This window comes from Sceloporus occidentalis, unplaced genomic scaffold (assembly GCF_023333645.1).
Source record: "Sceloporus occidentalis isolate IW3139 unplaced genomic scaffold, rSceOcc1.0.p SCAF_16, whole genome shotgun sequence".
Classification (NCBI taxonomy): domain Eukaryota; kingdom Metazoa; phylum Chordata; class Lepidosauria; order Squamata; family Phrynosomatidae; genus Sceloporus; species Sceloporus occidentalis.
Genome location: NW_028316996.1, coordinates 12,623,851 through 12,643,894, shown reverse-complemented (window position 1 = coordinate 12,643,894; position 20,044 = coordinate 12,623,851). Strand labels below are relative to the sequence as shown.

Here is a 20,044-nt window from a genome sequence, read left to right as displayed (position 1 = left end):
TAAATAATTTTATATAAAATTAGAAAATAAGTAGACCCTGCTTAGTGAATAGAAATGTTGGTGAAATTAAATAGTCACCTTGAGTGACTTTTGGATTGCATCACATGTCTTGCAGTGTCATTCATATACAGTACAGGTAAAACCTAGTACTGGGCTCTAGGAAAAAAGAGACTTCTAAAATAAAACTGGTACATTGGCTGCAGGGCTGTCTTTATGTTAATAGGACCCTTATTTGCTTGGGCTCCCCCGCACTCCCGAAAAGCCTGGACCAGGCTTGCTGGTGGTGGGTGACTGGTGTGCCACTTGCCCAACCACACAATACTTTGGTGATTGCCTAGCAAATGAATGGTGCAGGTCTGGCGAGTAACCTGAAAGGAATGTGTATGTCACGATCCTCTCAAGTGTGGTTGCAGACTCAAGGGGCTACTGCTTTGGGCCCAGGGCCGGCCCAATACATTGTGCTATCTGGGTCCATTTATACTATACTGCCCACACGCACATAAAATGTATTTTTAAATAAAAGTAAAAACTTAGCCCTCTTGAAGTCAAGCAAATGAATTAAAATTTATATTTTAAAAAAATCTAATCTCCCTCTCCTATATCTTTCACTTTATCTCCTTATTTTCTTGCTATCATTTCCCTTTCTCCCATTTTCTTACCTTTCTACTGTGTGAGTGGGTCTGTTTTAGCATTAGAGATTCTTAATCTCCCCAACCGACTCTGCTTTTCCAGCTGTGGCCAGTCCAGTCTACCTCCGGAGACACCTGACAAGGTGGTGGAGAGAATAAATTGTGGTGGCGGCCACAAAATTGGGCCCCCCAGCTATGACAGCCCCGGGCAGTTTACCTTCTTGCCCCATCTTAAAGATGGTCCTGATTTGCCTGAGTGTTTAAAATGTATTATTTGTAGCAATGAACATAGCAAGGGATTTCTTAACCAGCAATATAACATTTCTGAATAGTTAATGTTCCCATCTATGAAACGCTAAATATCAATAATGATACGGTTAGCACAACTTGCACTGGTCCTGGAAGTTTAATTATATTGCTGGTTACCCGTCGATCAAGCACATTACACAACATACTTGTACAGGGCTGGTATAATTTTCCATTTGCTGTATCTGCAAAATAATATTTTTAACCCTTTGGTGGCCGGCCAAGCCAACTAAACCAAATAAAGTACATATTTTATCCTACAAATAGCATTTTTATCAGGAAACTGCAATTAAAAAAAGCACCACTTGGTGGCAAAAGGCATACAGGAAATAAAGTGGACCAGGAATTTAGAGCACAGTGAGGGAGCAGGTCTGGCCATGGCTAATACGTCACTGAATGTTCAACTAACACCTGATCCCACACTTGCCTCAATAGTCATCAAATGAGCAAAAACAAAGCGGCTATTTAACCCCTTCAATCCCCTATAGACGTACCGGGATGTCCAAAAAACGCCTATTAAGAAACCCCTTTGGACGTCCCGGTACGTCGAGCCTTTCTTGCAGCGTCAGGGACACATCCCTGCCGCTGCACGGGACACCAGGCTGTCTCCCCACTGACTGGCATCGCCGGCTTTCTGCTGTCCGATCTGCTGTAACAGCTTCCGGCATGAAAGCCGGAAAGCTGTTACATTTCAAACTGCCTGATCGCCCTGCTCCCTGGTGCTGGGAAAGTATGGAAAATCTATATAAATTAGGTATTTCTGAAATTAGGACACCTGAGTTGATAAACTTGGAGGGGATTTTCCATCACTTTACCTAATTTTGTGAGGATTCAGAGGGAAAATGTAAAAAAAAAAAATCCGTTTTTTTTTTCAAATTTTCTCTAGTTTTTACTAAAGTTCTCATTCTGAATTTTCAGCTAATCATCCAACTATGGTATCAAAAGAAAGATCTATCTCTCCTTGAAAAAAACAATATATAGTTTATATGGGTACACTATTCACAGGAAAAGAGAATAATCTCTGAACCGACATAGCGCAAAAATGGCAAAATTGCTCTGGGCTTTGAGGTACCAAAAACCCCTGGGATTGAAGGGGTTAATGGGGAAGAAAGAGCACACGAATCCCTAAAATAAGTGTAAATAGCTGGTTAGGGTATTCAAACACGTATATAATTATTTTAATCTGTAAACGCAATCACGTGAAATTGGACAAGTAATGTGGGTTCAGGCCTGATGTCTTGCTGAGCCCAGTTTAGCACAAGGGCTTTATCTAGTAATGAACTGGCTAAGCAGCTACCACTTTTTTTTTTTTTCTTCAGTCTTTGAAAAGAACCTCCACATTCTACTATTCAGCTTGTTTGGGCAGGGTTATTCTTGCCATTTGTTTTTTGTAAGCACAAGTTGTTATGTTATGCACTACTTGTCATATTCTGTTCAATATCATAGCGCTCTATATACAAAATCAATAAGTAATATGTGGACAAGCCTGTCTCATCCACCTAAATTAAAAAGGTCTTAAGAAAGCGACAAGAACAACAAAAATACAATTAAAACTCTGATAGTACTTAACTACTAAAACACTGCAGAGTAGAGACCTTTTACCCTTATTAGTTAACATTCAAATACATTTTAATTTAAAAGGTCTTGCAACTTTTTAAGCGGATAAATTTCACAATGTGCGTAAGAACAAAGTTAATTTAATTTTATACTGCATTAGATAAGGCTGTAAAATCTATCAGTACTCCTTGTGCAAGAATACAATGCCCTTTTATTTTTATTGAGGAAGAAAAAACATTCAAGGTCAGGGCTGTGCGGGTACAGTCCTATTGTCTGCCTTGCATCTCAGGTACCATCCACAGGTTGATTGAAGAGGGGTTACTGGAACCATGAGCATTTGAATCCAAAATAGGACCCCCCCAAGGTAAAGGTGAGCTGCAATGGTGTAGTTCACAAATATTTCATTTTATAAATATTATGACTGTTAAAGCCAACAATGATGGAGGTCTGTCCCAGCCCCCCCCACCAAGAAGTAGGCTGCATCCATTGGGCAATATGCCATACCACTTTAATATTTATAGAATCCTATGAAGGCCCTGCGATGTGTGATGAGTTAGTGGCCGGGAAGTGACTTGTATTGGGTTTTACCAGAACCTCATAATAAAGGAAATAAAATACTGGAGTGATGATTCCTACAATTACCATTACTACAACTGCTGTCCACCAACCCAACCCCCAGTCTGCACCAAAGTAAGGGTCCTTTTGCTTGACAGGTTTATGTTCCAGCTCAAAGTTTAGTTCTTCGGTTAAGGCAGAGACTACTTCATGAAGGTTTTCCTTTTTGGTGTCTGTACACTTTACAATCTTTTCGATATCTCTATCTACTTCTTGTAGGAAACTGTCAGCCGTCTCAGAGGAGAGTGTTGAAATAGACTGGTTGCTTTCTTGGTCTTCCAGAGATGGCTGAAAAGATACAGTTCTTGAGGCCTTTCCCTTTGGTGAGAAATAAGATTCTGCCAATACACTAAATCTTTTCACAGGAATTTTTATAGATCGGAGTGCAAAGAAGTCCTGCTCATTAATGAAATTGTTGGCCCTCTTAAGATCGGCAACCTAGAAAAAAATAAAACAAATACACAATTTTAGCTTGGTGCCTCAAGATGTCACGTATGATGGCCCCATGTAGGAGAACCTGTAGCAACCCATACATACTAATATTTTATTTAAGGCAAGTAATATATAAAAATTAGAAAACAAACTTCGATTTATTGACAAGCTTATATGCCAGGTTTTGTGAACATATGTCTCCAATAAAAGACATTCTAAACAAAATTGCAGAGTGTTTGTGAAAAATGCCCAATTTATATTTCTTGCCACAAATGTTAGTAGAGGTTCGAGCAGGGCCGGCCCAAGGCAAAATGCCGCCTGGGGCGAATTTTAAAATGCCGCCCCCCTACCCTTGTACTTACATTTCAGCAGTCCTGCGGCGAGTCTCCCTGTTCAGTCTGGGTGCCGGCTTGTAATGTTGAACGCCGGAAATCTTCCGGCACTCAGCATTACAAGCCGGCACCGAGACCGAACAGGAAGACTCGCCGCAGAGGAGAGAGAGAGAGGGGTGCCGAGCGGGTACTGACAGCTTGGTAAGATGGTCGTCGCCCCTTTCTCTCTCTTTAGCTTTAAAAAAAAAAAAAAAAAAAAAAAAAAAGGCGGCTTGGGGCGGCGAAGTGCCGCCCCTTCAAAAGTGCCGCCTGGAGCGGTTGCCCCACTCGGCTCCATTGTCGGGCCGGCCCTGGGTTCAAGGGAAAACAGCTGCGTGAAAAGAGGTAAAATGGTCACTATGGTAGAACTAAGTTTTTAGCGCTTTTTGAGCATTTCAGTATCTGACAGAGCAAAAACAAGAATGGATCAACATATGTGACATATGAGGACAAATGTAATTAATAAACATGGAATAATGCCATATGACATTAACTACTCCAAAGCATTAATATTTGAGACTAAAATGCATAATGTATACAGGTAAAGCACATGTATAAACCAAGATGTTTGGATTCTAAATAGGGCTGCAACAACGAATCGATAAAATCGATAGTAATCGATTATGAAAATCGTTGTCAACGATTTTCATAATCGATTAGTTGAATCTATTTTTATCGATTTATAAAATTATGTTTTTAATCCGATCTCAAATAGAGATCGGATTATAACAGTAGAATCCAGACCCCCCGCAAAGCTGCAGGAGACCTGGATCCTCTCTGCCACCCGGTGAGGGTCTGTGCAAAACGCGCAGATATCCTCCGCTTCTCCCCTCCCCTTCCGCTTCTCCCCTCCACTTCCGCCGGGGCTTCTATTACTGAACCCGGCGTCACGTGACCTTCCAGTGCGGCTTCCATCATGGAAGCCCCAACGGAAGCGGAGGGGAGAAGCGGCTGTCTGCGCGCATCGCACAGACTCCTACCGGCTGCCGGAGAGGATCCAGGTCCCGTGCAGCGGTGCAGGGGATTTGGATTTTAGTGCGTGATGTGCGCAACCTCGCTACTTCATTTCGCTGCCACATCCACCTGCCCCACCAGGGGTTAATACATCAACAGAAGAAAAACAGGACAAGTAAGCAGCACTGGGTAAGTATTATCTTTATTTTTATGCTCATTTGCCCTGTGTTTCTTCTGTTGATATATTAAAATATTAAAATATTTTTGCAGGATCTATTAATTATGTGCATTTGTGTTTTGTTTTTTTTTGATGTCTATAATATTTGATTTATTGTCCATATATTTATATATATTTATATTGTATTGTGTATTTTTTTTGTCTATATTTAATAAATATAAAAAATCTATTTTAGTGATGTCAGTTTTTCTTATATCGGGGGGGCATAAGACATATCAGGGGGCACAGTGGCATAAAGGGGCTATAAGGCATATCAGGGGGGACAGTGGCATAAAGGGGCTATAAGGCATATCAGGGGGCACAGTGGCATATCAAGGGTATTTCTGGGGCAGAGAGGCAAGCTGGGGGTGAGAGGGGCATAACTGGGCAAAAATAGTTTACATGAATATTTACTAGTAAAGCTTTTTTGGGTATTTTGGGGGTTCTTGTTAAAATATAGCTTTAATTATTATGTCAGCGAAATAAGAAGGTGAATCGTGAAATGCCATTGTAAATTATAAGTTTTTATTTTAAATAAACGAAGAATTTGCATATTGGTTTTTTTTTACCCGATTAATCGAAAAAATAATCGGCCAACTAATCGATTATGAAAATAATCGTTAGTTGCAGCCCTAATTCTAAATACCACAAACCTTAACCTCCAAAATATAAATTCACTTACACATCATGTCAAATAGGTCATTTAGTCACAAAATCTACAGGGAGCTCTCTTATAAAAACTATAAACTTGCCCATTTGTCTAATGACCAGCATAGAAAGCATGATCATTAATTCTTTGTTATACATTACAATTTGCCCCTTGAATAGGATGGTAATAACCCTTTAAATGCCAGAGTGAGTTTATGGAAGTGGCTGTCACTGATTTGCAGAACAGTTACCTGTGCTATAGAATATTTAAAGGGAACCAACTTCGTTTTAAAGGTATTAAAGGTTTCTCTCTTCAACAGCAACCTTAGGAACAGGAAGAAGCTTTTTCCTAGCATAGGAATAATAATAAATTATGTCTACTTTTCAGGTGGATACCAATACTTCCAAAAGGGAAGCTTGTACATGCTGGCAACACTACAGGCACAACATGAAAAGACCCTTGAAGGGCTATCCAAAAAGCTCATAACAGGATTTACACCTGTAGAACACCTGCCCCATCAGGGGGAACTTCCAATCTGTACAGTGCTGGGGGACCCTTACAACAGAAATAACTAATACATAATAATCAATGCTGGAATAAAGTATAGAAGCTGTAAATTGTTACAAAAAGCATAGAACTTCATCAGCCCTTCAATTAAATTACTAAGAGCTATATTTATTCATTGACAATCGACCCATGGCATGGTACTCTTTTTCAGTACAACTTACAGTGCAGCAGTATTGAAGAGCTATAGAATTTAAGGTGTCTCCTTCGCTTATATCCTTGCTTATCAATATGATATCATCAAGACGCTCTTTCGAGGTGCTTCTACGATTTTTCTCTCTGCCCCGTGGTCTAAGTTCGTATTCATCTACATCTTCTTCCACAGTGTCGTTTTCAGAGCTAGCTGTGTCTGCAAAGTGGTAGCTATGACCAGCTGCTGACGACGAAACGCTTGCTGGTTTCAGGTAACTTCGTGCTGGAATCCTCCCAGTCATCTTAAGAAAGGTTTTCTATAGACATTAAATAGGTATTTTAACAATGTGCTTGAATCAGGTAGGTAGCATTGTAAGAGAGGTAGAAAGACATAATTATTCATATATACATATAGTTTGCATAACACGTAACATTGCCTAAATCTTAATTAATATTTACCATAATACACAAGCCCTAGATTACCTTTATTTAGATTTTGTATCATGTGTGATGGAAATCACCACACAAACCAGAGGGCTTATACATGTATAAAACATCATGCTTTTGATGGCGTTAGGTACCAGATTCCCATTGGAAATACGTCTTTATACATTAATTTAGTCTCTCAGCCTGCCGCTGACTACAGGCGATAGATGGTTTGAGTTCACCATGACAAATCGTGTGTGCTTACAGGTGTTCCTCTAAATAAATGTATGTATATGTATCTGTCTTTGGACTTCTGTGGCTTTTCTTCCTCCCTCCACCTTACTCATTGTCTAGGACTTGTTAGACAGCGTCTCATCTGTCATGTATATAAACAGGATTGTCTAACAAGGTGTCCCATGCTTGGCCATAGAGAGGAAAACACATTTACAACTGTGTGTCAGACCTTTACCAAGTGAAAAAAACTGTACCTATGTTCTAAATCAAACCTACAAAAACAGGGACAGTCATCAGGTAGCACCCCGGCAGTTGTGAAACTACTACTGACACGATGCCGAGGTCTCCTATGTACGAGCACCCTAATTACGCTGATGGCTGCCTGGCTACAACAGGATCATCACGGGAGTTGTAATTCCACAACAGTCTGAAAGCTTCCTGGTGGGTTTCCTCAAACAATCATAGTTACTGGAAAATATATCAGGAAACCGCTAGTTTGTGTAAATACATTTAATCAACCTAAATATTCTTTATTGCATAAACAAATAAGAATACTTCCCCCTCCAGCTTACTTTAAAATGAACATCCGTATCCTTTTCCTTGAACGTTAGGATCAGAATACAGCTGTAGACTTCAACCCTTGGACTTTTGAAAATGTATTGCATAGCTTAAACTTACCCAGCACTACGTTTCAGAATCTGCGGTCTTTGGCTTTCATCTAAAAGGAAGGAAAATATATTACATTCAGTCATTTTCAGATGACAGGTCTGCTCGGCACAGACTAAAGCGATGTTTACAATGGATACAAAATGGCTAATGAATAAATGTTGGTTTGCATGCACCCACAAAGCGCAATTCACTCTGATACATGGTTAGTGATGTCATATTATGGGAGGAACACATTACTATGACATAAAACGTAAACAACATCTGACAGAAACGCAGTAGTCTGGCAGTTTGTTTTCCTGTTATTAATTGCTAATGGGGTTTCTGCCTTTGGATGTGGAAAAGCTGCTCTGAGAATTGGGACATAAATGCAGAGTTTACAAGTTTAAATAATGCAACAAAAATTTGCCAGGCAAATAGGAACTGGGTCCAAAACCTCAGCCATTCTCTTATTGCCCTGAGCAAGAGGGAAGGCAGTTTACTGACAGCAGCCAGCTATGGGAATGCAGACTGGGAAGAACTGGGCATGCTGAAAAATAAAAAATTACACAAAAATAACACACATGTCCCAGAAGGCAGGTTTAATAAAACATAACATGGGCTAGACTTGTTCATCATATGTGTGCAGACACAGTACATGGATAGAGCGATAGGACACTTTATAACTCTCTGTAACTCCTTAATGTCTACACTAAAGCCCATGAGTCTGCGGATAGTGAAGCCGAACCGCCTGCTCTCTCCCATCCCTATTCCGTCCTGTGGAGCTTGTCACATACTCACCTTCTGCACTTTTTCTTCCCCCCCCTCAAGAGCCCATCTCGGCCACCGTCCCTACAGATGCCAGGTGCACGCTCACGTAGAACGCGCGCTCAACTCAAGCCACGTCCACACGACGCCAAAGATTCACCATCGGCTTCCGCGATGACGTCGTCACGTAAACACAGCGCGTTACTGTAGTTTGCTGACGGAATATTCGATTATTCCAATACTGTTGATATTTTCGTTTCTGTGAAACGTGAATAATTGGCACAGTTTCATTTCTCTTCCATTTATTTAGATGTCTCAAGGAACATTACTCTGTTACGTCAAGTACTAATTATCATAGTACTGTGACCATAAGACTTAACGTCTGAGTAACGTTTCTAATGCCCATACAGTGTAGAGGGCCGTGTAAACACTATATAAATAAATAATGATCATTCTAACGATATTTACATATCTCATATTCAGGAGCCTTTCTTATGTGAGCAGGAAGTGACCTCTAAAAACCTGTAAAAGGGATATTTGAGTATCCCATTGTATATTCCTTAGTATGCATTCATCTTTATGCAAAGCTGTGTGATTTTCTATTACTTGCAGGAAAGTGCTTCTGCGCATGCACACACGGTCTCGTTAGTACACCTGGTACTCTTGCACAAGACGGCGCTGTGGATAGCTGGTGGTGTGTATAGGGAGCAAATGCCTTGTGGTCGCTAGTTTCCAAAAATATATATTTTGATGGGGTAAATTGAATTGGCTGGTTTCAAATATGTCCCAAAAAGGACATCGAGACAGGATTACCAGATTTAAAAAAAATGGTTTTGAAATAGCAAAACACCACTTTTACTTATTGCCCTATAACTTGCAAAAACCCCCCTAAAAATATAGAGCATTTCTAAACTCAGGACAAATAGCAGAATCTATTCAGACGGTTTTTTTCATTAGCTTTTGTAGATTTTTCAAATAAAAGTGAAAAAAGTGCTTTTTTAATTTTTCACCATATTTTATATTTTTTAAGCAGAAATTAGATGATATGATCAACAAAATGTAATCTTTAGAAATCCCTTCTTGTGAAAAAAATGTATAATTTGTGTGGGTACAGTAAACAAGAGAGAAGAAAATTAAGGATAACCACAAGCACCGCAAAAATGTTAAAACAGCCTCAATCACGAAGGGTTCAAAAAAAATGTAGCCCTCACTCTCCTACCTAAATAGATAAAGTCTTCCTCCAGAAGGCTGCTAGCATACTGGAATTGAGCCCCTCCATACACTTTCCAATCTAATTCATCCTGTCAATCGTGCCTGGTTAAATCATTTTGCCTGTTTTTATTTAAATAGAACACACATGCTTTACATGTTTCCCCGTATCTTGTAACTGAGGTCCGTTACTTTAACATTCTTAAGGTTAAAGTGAACAGAAGTATTTATTTAGGCTAGATATTTATATAACACCCTTCATTTGTCTTTAATCTAATTTGTCCTTACCTTTTCTCCTTTTGTTAACCTGGCAGTTCTCTCCTCTGTGTTTGCTTTAGTACAATTACTAATGTGTTTTTCCTCCCTAAGCTTGGCTTTTTATTTGTTCTCATCTTTCTCACACAGAGTTTGCTTATAATTCCTAAATGCTACCTTTTCCAATATTTGTGCTACATGGTGATTTTCTTTTATTAATAATAGCATTTACAATGTAATCAGCATAAAACCAGGCACAGGGAAGTCCACCATCCGGACAACCGGCTTCCTCAGGAGATGAATCAGGATTTTCTTTTGCAGCTTGCCCAAAGATATAATGTAGCCCACCTACCTTACAGCTCAACAAATCCAGAGTGGTTCAGTTTTGAAATGTCCATATGGTTCCTTATAAGTGATAGTCCCCTCCCCTCAATATGGTCATATGACCAAAATACACCAATAAGATGGAATCTCCATCTTTCAATAAAATCACATGACAATAATAAACTATTTATACATATACAAAACATAAATACATTTTCTGTGGTAATGGCGTCTCCCAAGAAGGAGGTGAATGAGGTCACCCTCCACCCGTCCCACGAACCCTAAGGATTCAAAAAAGGAAAGATCCTATCTGTGGATGTGGGCAAAAAGGAGAAAACCCAGCCCCCTTACGCAACTCACGTCGACTAACCCGGAAGCGTCTTAGCGCCCTACGACACCTTTTATTCCCAGGCGGTCTCGCATCCTGGTACTAAGCAGGCTCAAACCTGTTTAGCTTCCGAGATCAGACAAGATCGGGCGCATTCAGGGTGGTATGGCCATATGCCTAGGGTGCTCTGAGAACAACAACCAGACTGGCACCAGGGAGAGTAAAGCGTCAATCAGAAGATATGGATGAACAATTTGAATAAATAAAAAATCCAAATAGGTGTATCATAGGTATGAGACACTATATTTAGGCTTTGAATATATAAACATCATGGCCAGTAACAGTTTTGGAGTTACGTTAACCATCACCAGAGATGTATTTTGGCCTAGGCCCAGGGGGGTGACAGTCCCCCAGCTGCCACACCGAAAGGCAGATCGATCAGGCCCCCCAGTAACCCATTGCTCGATGGGCTGTTACAGATAGTAACACTAAGTAGAAAATGTGAGAGTCATGTATTATACAATGAATTGAAGTTTCTCTTATCAGATCTCACGACTGGCTCCACCAGGTGATTATTTTTCTTGCAGGTTGACCCACTTCTTGCCCATATACGTAACCTTCAAGGGACTAAGTAGGAAAATAATCCTCTGGGAGCGGGTGAAATGCCATAAAGGAGTGAAACAAGAAGAGAAACTAGCCATCAGTTGGATACAGATGTAATATGTATACTAATATTATTAATATAAACTAGGCGTGTTAAAGGAATAATTTCTTTTATTCCCTAGCCTAATAAATCGTAAAGGCTTCAATATTGATTCATTGATGTGAATGCCTGGATCATTTTGGGGAGGCACTGACAAGTGGACAATTGCTTCCATGGTTACATTTTGATATGCAGTGTGGTCACTGTGCTTTGTTGGGTTCCTCCTCCCTCCATTGAAGTAAAATAACAAACCACAGGATACCCTGCCACACATGGTGAACATCATCCAGGAGCAACTTTAAAAGATCAGGCTTGCTAGCCAGAAGCAATCTTTATTGTAGACTGAGGTCTCCTTTTGAAATACGTTATAACTTCTTTAAGGGAGAAACCAGGAATTCCATAGCACATACCATATGTTGGTTGGCAGATTTTATCATGCAAGAGAATAAAACCATAAGAAGCATTTAACGTTCTCAGAGGAGATTCTAGATGAGGAACAAATGAGAAGACTTCAGACGTAATCATTTTTTTTCAATCTGTTAAAGTGTCCACTCCTCAGTAAGGTAATTATTCAACTTTACATGTCCATCTATTTCAGGTAGTACGGTATTGATTTTAATGCTCTACATTTACTATCCAAAGCTTGGGTGTTTTTAACTGATCTCCCTCCACAACCTTATCCTTTGGAACTGGAATTTGCATAGATCATATAATGGTGAAAATCCACAATGTAGTAAAAAAAAATAAAAAACCTGACATGCTATTTTTTTGGGTTATGAGCACAATTTTGAAGTTGGGCTATTAAATTTGTATGCAAATTTAGGATTTTTCAGATTGAACGGTAAAAATAGCATTTGGTATGGTTATGGGTTTAGGAATTAATAAGAAGTTCCCAAATATAGTAGCAAAAGAATTTGAATACACATACAGAGCTAGAAAAGGTAAACTTTTATTACTTGAAAAAATGAAAAAACTTTGGCTGTATCACAAAGCAGTTCTAGTATGTTTAGGACCAGTACAAAACAATTACAGCAACAGCCAATAAAATGTTGATTAAACTTAATTTTACACAAAATTAACAGATGAAGTTTGCAAATATTACCAAAGCCAACTGGCCTTAATTCACTCAGACTGAGAAATATATCCTTCTTTTTAAATCACACAGGGCTGTGATGCTGACTGTGATGCTGTGATGCCTATTAAATGTAACCTTCTTCTATTAGTGTTAGTTTGATCTTGTAGTTTTCAAAATGAGGGCAGTTAATGCATTTAGCTGAACTTTAGCTGAACTTTTTTTTTATTATTTATTTTGCATTAAATATATATATATACCATTGTACAACACTGTAGAATAAAATAGTGCTACCTGGATCAATAAAAATAATAGTTTTTGAAAAGCAAAGGTGAATGATTGAGTTACTTTGTCCACTGCCTAGAACTAGTGGGTAGTCAATATTGTGGAGGATGCACACATAAGTATATATTGGACAAAATACTATTTGCAGCCACACTATAAGTGTGCCGCATAATATAGAAAAGACAAAGTATTGGGTCCATCCTTATTTCGATGTGCATGATAATATAATTATTATTGTATAATGTGTATAATAATGTACCATAACTTGATTATTCTTCTTATATCAGACTTGATTGTGTATGCTAGCTCTGCCAGGTATATTTTTTAATATATAGAAATGTTCTTTATTTGGTAATATCTATGGAGCATCTATGGAGCATACCATCTTGCCATTTGTTTTTTAGTGTGCATTATTAATAATAAACATACTAACGTATTCAGAGTATTTGGGTTCAGCTTTATTTTGTTTTAGGAGGCAACATGGGATATATCCAAAGGTTAGATACTAGTGGTAATATCTTAGAAGCTATTAGAAAACAGTTGCACCTTTAAATGGAACCCTTTTTTTTTTAAATAGCCACGTGCAATATGTAGATTTAATAATGGAACCAATAATCTATAGAATACTAAAGAAACTCTGATAACTTCCTTTACCCTTAGCCAGACCCAAGCCTTAAGATTTACTATTTGGTGAGATTTCGCACAGTAATTATTAAAACAAGATGTCATGTATATGTACACATTTTGCATTATTTGCAAGTCACATCACACTAAAAATGTATGTCTGTAGTTAATTTATAATTTTTAATGTATTTCTAGAAGTCGGATTTGCTAAATTCTAGATTTTTTTTGTTTAGAAAGCTGAAACAATGTGACTGCTTTTTTATTTATGACATTCTGATTGAAGAATTTCTTTGTCTAGCTTGGCATGTCTAGTAGAAATGGTCTATTCTGATTAATGCCAACAATCATTTCTTCATTGTGTGAAATATAGGCAGGTGATTAGTATTTAGTATTTCATACTAATTAATGGTGCTGCTTGTATGTCATTTATGTAACATAGAAACTGAACAATTGAGTTACTCAAGGCAAATAAAGGGTTAAGTGGATGTGTCCAATGAGTGGCATAAAGATGTACTAAAACACACAGGATCAGAAAATAACCCTAGGTATCGGTGGTGTTTTGTTGCTACAACTAAAATTCTGTTTCTTTTCTTTATAAAAACACCACCAAAACAGTAATTGTATTAGTAAATGGACCTCCATTCCCTCCTTAGCATTGTTATGTTAAGCAGGATTAGTTATGTTCCAAGGAAATATAGGCAGATCTCACATTTTAGTCTTATCTGTGCTCCCTTGTAGATCCAAAGTATGATTAGTGGAAACAATTTAATTAAAATGATGATGATGTATTTATATCCAATGTGACCATAGGAACAAAGATCACTAGCAACCCAATGCTTTCTGTATACATTTGTCTTAAATAGCAGCAAGCTTTTGATGCAAAGTAACAGATGAGACAAGCTTTGGGGATGGACCAAAAAATTCCTGTTAGCGTAAGTTAGTAAATTCATATATATATCTGCTACAGTAACAACATGGTGAGATCATCATAGCAGCTTCTTGGACTGGCTTTAACCAACCTTTCCTACACCGGTCATATTTAAAAAAAAAAATAATAATAGTTCAGTGTAAAATAACAGGTTTAATAGCTCAATAAAATGTGGTCACCATGACTCACACATCACTTGTTTCAGTTTTGAATACACCCAGTCCCATACCGCATGATCTGCTGTGGGCTCTTGTCTTCATCTTCTACCAGCAGGTTGAATCTCAAAATCTTCTTGTTACCTATTTTTTCATTGAAATGTGTTTTTGCTCCTATTTACCTCCCATTTTACAGTTTGAAACTTCAACATTTTCATTACAATGTAATTTTTCTAGCTTGATATCAATGGTAGGACCCCAGCTTGAAGATCCACTGCAAGTTTGGGCACTTGTTCTTAAAGAGGACACTATAGAGGTTAAAAAAGTTTGAAGTACAACATTAATAAGATGAATGGAACACCTTAGATATGAAGAAAGACAGGAGAGGTGAAATTTGCATTAACAAAAAGGTATCTTGGAGGGGATAGAATATTATACATATACATACAGGGACAGTGCAAGCCGCTCTCTGATGATCTGTTCATGAATAGGACTGTGTCAAGAACAAGAGGTATCCACTCAGACTTTAAGAAAGCAATTTTCACTTGAAGTAGGTTATTTACAGTTAGAACAATAAAGATATAGAATTCTCTACCCACAGATGTTGTGTTATCATATTTGCTAGATGCTTTTAAAATATGGACACAACTTTTTAGAAAAAACTATTTATAGTTATCTGATTGGCTATAAGGAGAGGATTAGTTATAGCTTATATCAGATTTCCATATGATGTTAAGAAGGAATTGTTTCCCTTTTTGTGGCATAATTTGAAATCACTTTGATGAGGATTTTTTTGCCTTCTGGATCAGCAGCAAAGTTAAACTTGATGGACTTCTTTTTTTTTTTAACCTAAATTAATATGTTACTATGTAACATGTGCAAATTAGATGTTGTAGACTAGATTTTTTTTGGGACATTTCACATTATTAAAAGCAAATGTAAAAATAACTGTTTTCATGAAATAATCGTGTGATCTAAAACTAGATGAATGTAGATGTTCTGCATCCCATACACAGACTCTTGCGCTGATCATACTGTATATATTGCCTTAGTCCGCCCTTCATGGTTATACAATATATCTACACTAGCCTCACAGCTCTGCTGGGCATTCACTTATCCCCTGAATTACATGACTGTCACTCTCTTACCTTCTACTACTACCGAGGTAGCAGAGAATCCTTGTGGAGCCCGCTGCCAACAAACACGGAGCTCTGCGCCATATAGTTCAGCCACATTTAAGATGGCCGACTGGCACAGTCAGGATCTCACTGCTCATGCACGACTGGAACATACTCCTTATTTCTTCTCACCCCTGTAACCATCTGAAGATGGGTTTTTTTCCTACAAGGCCTATTTAAGGACAGTTAGCTGTCCCCTACTTGCTTGTCAAAGAGTTTATTTCTCCAGTACTCTGGGCTTTGTATCACTGCTAGTGTTTTCTCTGTGTATTGGCTTTTGGCTTATTCCTGACTATTCTGCCTGCTCCTGCCTTTGACCTCGATCTTTGTACTTGTGCACTTCGCCTTGCTGCTGTTGCCAGATTCTGGATCGGTCCTTTGGTTCGGCACTGCGGATCCACTCCGCCAGACCTATCCTAGCTGTATCAGTTACAATGATGATCTGCTTCATTACATGAAATGGGTGCTTTGAACCTTTTATACTGACCATATGTTCATATACAGTGTTGCAAATCTCACTTGGGGTTGCCAGGAGAGTTTTGGATTCAACTCCCTCAATTCACTATTCATTATGAAGAGCCATCCCCAGCAAATTTCTCTACCATGGAATGAACTGGTCTTGTATAATGTATAGAAATTTTACAGATTAAAACATTGTATTATACAGGAAAAGCCAATTACCAGTGTTTAAATTGCATTTTTTTTTTGCAAAGTCACTTAAAACGATTTCATAATGAAATTTTATTTATGAAGTGTTTTGCCCTGGATAATGTATTCTTCTCATTTTTAAGTATTCCTTGTAAAGCAATAAACAGTGACACATTATTACTATTATTATTGTTTATTGTTTTATATAGTGGCATCATATTCCGTAGTGCTGTAGAATTGGTAGACAAGTAGTATATAACATAACAATTTGACTTACAAAACAATAGGTGAAGAGGGCTATGCTCAAATGAGCTTACAATCTAGAATACTGCACTTTTTCTTCACCCACATGCCCCACCTCGGTGGTTATTATTATTACATTACTAACTGATAATAGAATCGAAACCTTATTCCCTGCAGCCTGCAAGAAATATAAGATGGCACTCCCACCCCCAAAACAGTAGGGTTTATTCACAGTAGATTGGTGTGGGATACAACATTTCATCCGAGAGACATAGCTATGCCTTTAGAAGGACTAACTGCTTTAACCCAGCATAATGTATAAATAAAGGCACACTCCAGCCATCATATGCACCATAATGTATACTATAGCTGAGAGGTCTTGCAAATGCATGGGGGTTATTCATCAGAACACCCCATATGCATTTGGTGCCCCCAGCTGTTTTCTGTGTAGATTTATTTGACCTTGCATGTCATATACTTACCACCAGTCAGCTCCCCTGCGATCCCTTCGTAGGCTGCAGGCAGGGCTCTATTCAGATCCCGAGCACACCTGCAGAAAGTGGTTGTATTGATTTCATTGGGAACACTTTCCTACCACTAACTGGCTACTTCAAGCAGCCAATCAGTGGCAAGAATCGTCAGACCACGGAAGGGAAGGATTGCTACAGCTTTAATTTTCACCATTTCTTTGTTGTAACTAAGATTGCTATGAAATCTACTGGTGCACTGTCAATAAATGTAATGTAATAACATTATTTCAGCCTAGAGCAAATCATGTTTTATGTCAAAACACTCTGATGTATCAAACGTACTTTTACTGTGTGTGCATTTCACATACATGTTATATATGTTATATAAACTTCATTGCGCGTACCATCATGTCCATTCCTCAGCACTGGAAATATGGTGTCCAGTTACTGATCAACGCACCAACACACAGCTCCCATCTGCCAGATGGCAGAAATCTTAGACCTACAATGCAAGCCTCCTGTACACAGATAACCCCCAACGAAGGTGACAGGATCTCAGTTTCATCTCCAAAATCTATGTACACCTATTCCGTAGCTCTGTTACAATAAGGGTAGTTCAAATAAATGACATAACACACATTAACACATACTAGTAAAGATGGAGAAGAGGGCTCTGCTCTATAAACAATGGTAAATATAAAATGAAAGCAAGAACTTCTTTCTGCAATACCATCTTATACACCCGTGTGTTAAAATTAACACAATATCACACATGCTTTTTGAGGTGGATGTGTAGTTTCAAATGACTGAATATAAAATTATTATTACTATTATTTGGGATCCTATTAAATCATAGTAAACCCTTAGCATTTTCATTTGGAAGACAGGAGGTGCTTGAGTTTATTGCTGCACTATAATAGTACCTGCAGCTAGGAGGTGGCTGAGAGTTAAGGGGGTGGCAATCCAGGGATGATTACCCTGTGCTACACATGCTAGTGATGACAGGTCAGGATTAACAGTGACCCAGCTGAGCTCCTCCCTTCACCAGCTTGCAGATCAGGGGACAGACAGTGACACGCACTCACCCGTCAGCAAAACATGTCACTGACCCATCACTACATCCAACAAACCATAGCGGCTGCCTGGGAACTCTAACCCCAAGTGTCCACTGAACCCGCTTTAGGTAAGTGACTGAGAGACTCAGTCTATTGCTTATTACTGAGCAGTAAAATTAACGTTTAGGATGTTTGCAATGGGAGGATTAGTGCTATGTGATAAATGGTGTATGTGTCTTGTATGTTATTATTATTGTTTATTATATTATTATCAATTATTATTACTTAACCAACAATTTGCACAGCACTTCTTACAGTACATACATTCAAAGGGTATGAATAAACTAGAATTGACAGGCTAAGAGAAAGCTATACATTTAGTAAAGCAGACTGTAATTAAAAAAATGCAAATCACATAAACATAAAATATTGCCATAATGCATCACGTTATGTAATAACATTCTTAGCACACACTTGCATTATAAAGATGAAGTACACACACAGTAGCAACTGAATCAATGGGAGAAACCAGACACCTTGCTATTGAGTATCTTGTAGGAAGCTGTCGGTGCTGTCCGCTTGAAGCTACTGTTGGTCAGAGAAGTAGAGGATGCACCTTTGTGCTCTTTCCAGTAAGCACTTCCCTGGTTATGTTATCCTGCTAAATTAGGGTATGTATGTGTGAGTTACCCCAGGACCCTGCTTGTTGGACGTAGTGTATCAGCGGAATGGTGCAACTTCTCAACCTGAAAAAAGTTTGAATTGATAACTTCCAGGTACAAAATGCTTCCAGGATATGCTTCTCAAAGTTGTGTGCATGTTTTGCTCTTATATTGCATGTAACTATTGTTTTTATATTTGCATATATACATAAACAAATTCCTTATATAAGCAAGGTTTTATCTTGCATTTTGGGTAAACATATGTGTGTGTGTGTGTGTATTAGTGTGCAGGTATGGAGACATCTATATACCATTTGTTTTTGTTTTTTACTGAAGGGCTATTTTTCCTGAAACACTATTGTTTACCCCCATACTCTCGTTGACCTGTGTAACTACTTCTCAAGGTCAGAAAAACCAAAACCTCACTGCATTTAATCTGAGCTGAATGTGCACTGAATTTGAGCTTCAAGTACTTCAATGTATCTCAGGCCACTGCAGCCAGGATATACTTGCCAGCACATCTGTTAAAACACCATCATTCAAAGGCCACTTTGAAAGAGATACTGGGTAACCACTAAATAATTGATTCTTACCCATAAAGCATTATGTCTAGAAAGCCTAAATTCATTGTAGTACAAAATGCTAATATTTACACCTTAGAACAATATACATAACAGGGTTGGGAAATCTAAGGTCATCAAGGATATGTTGTACAAGAACTACTATTACTTCTGGTAAAGGGTGTTAAAGGCATTAACTACAAATGATTCTGGATTAATTATTGCAAAGTCTTAAAGGGAAAACATACAATGCAGTCCTGCATACAGTATTGAAGGTTAGCGTTGACCAAAACCTCATCTCATTTTGTTCCAGTAAACCTCCCTTATCTGCAGTCCTCGAGGCTGCCATTGTTGTCAGGTTTTGAGACTTTGGATGATCTTCCCTGCACCACACTGAGCTGATTCTTTGTGGCAATACTAATGAAGTCCATTCCAATGATTTTTAGAGTGTCCAACTGGGTAATTAAGATTGAGCCACTCTATTGTTTACCACAAGTCAGTATTATAAGGCGTTATGGTGTTTGTCTTGTAGATCAGGCTAATAAAACAGAACTGCACTCACCCACCATCCTCTCCACCATGTCTTCAAAGTGTCACAGAATGAATTCTGGGACAGAACAGAAGGTGGTCTGGGTGATTGAGACCAAAATCTCAGAATGCTGTTGTATGTGGTTGTACACAAAGCATTATGTGACACATTAGAGACATGATGGAGGGGATTTGGGGTGTGAGTGTAGCCCAGCCAGTAGTCATATTGGTATTTTTTTTATCTGTGTGCTAGCTTCTTGTGAAATTTAAGAATTTGAATAACTTTTCACATTATACATTTTCTAGGACAATGTGTAG

The 20,044-nt window shown here is 38.4% G+C and overlaps 1 protein-coding gene and 1 pseudogene across 1 annotated transcript; both read right to left on the bottom strand.

The window, feature by feature from the left end:
* Positions 1-3,017: 3,017 nt before the first annotated feature.
* Positions 3,018-6,728, bottom strand: LOC149303042 (lysM and putative peptidoglycan-binding domain-containing protein 3-like). The gene is made up of 2 exons (XM_089481808.1): positions 6,459-6,728; positions 3,018-3,545 (listed from the first exon to the last, which is right to left on the bottom strand). The coding sequence occupies exons 1-2, from the start codon at positions 6,726-6,728 to the stop codon at positions 3,018-3,020; spliced, it is 798 nt and encodes a 265-aa protein (XP_089337934.1).
* Positions 6,729-10,673: 3,945 nt separating this feature from the next.
* On the bottom strand, positions 10,674-10,792 carry LOC149303041 (5S ribosomal RNA; annotated as a pseudogene).
* Between the last annotated feature and the right edge of the window lie 9,252 nt (positions 10,793-20,044).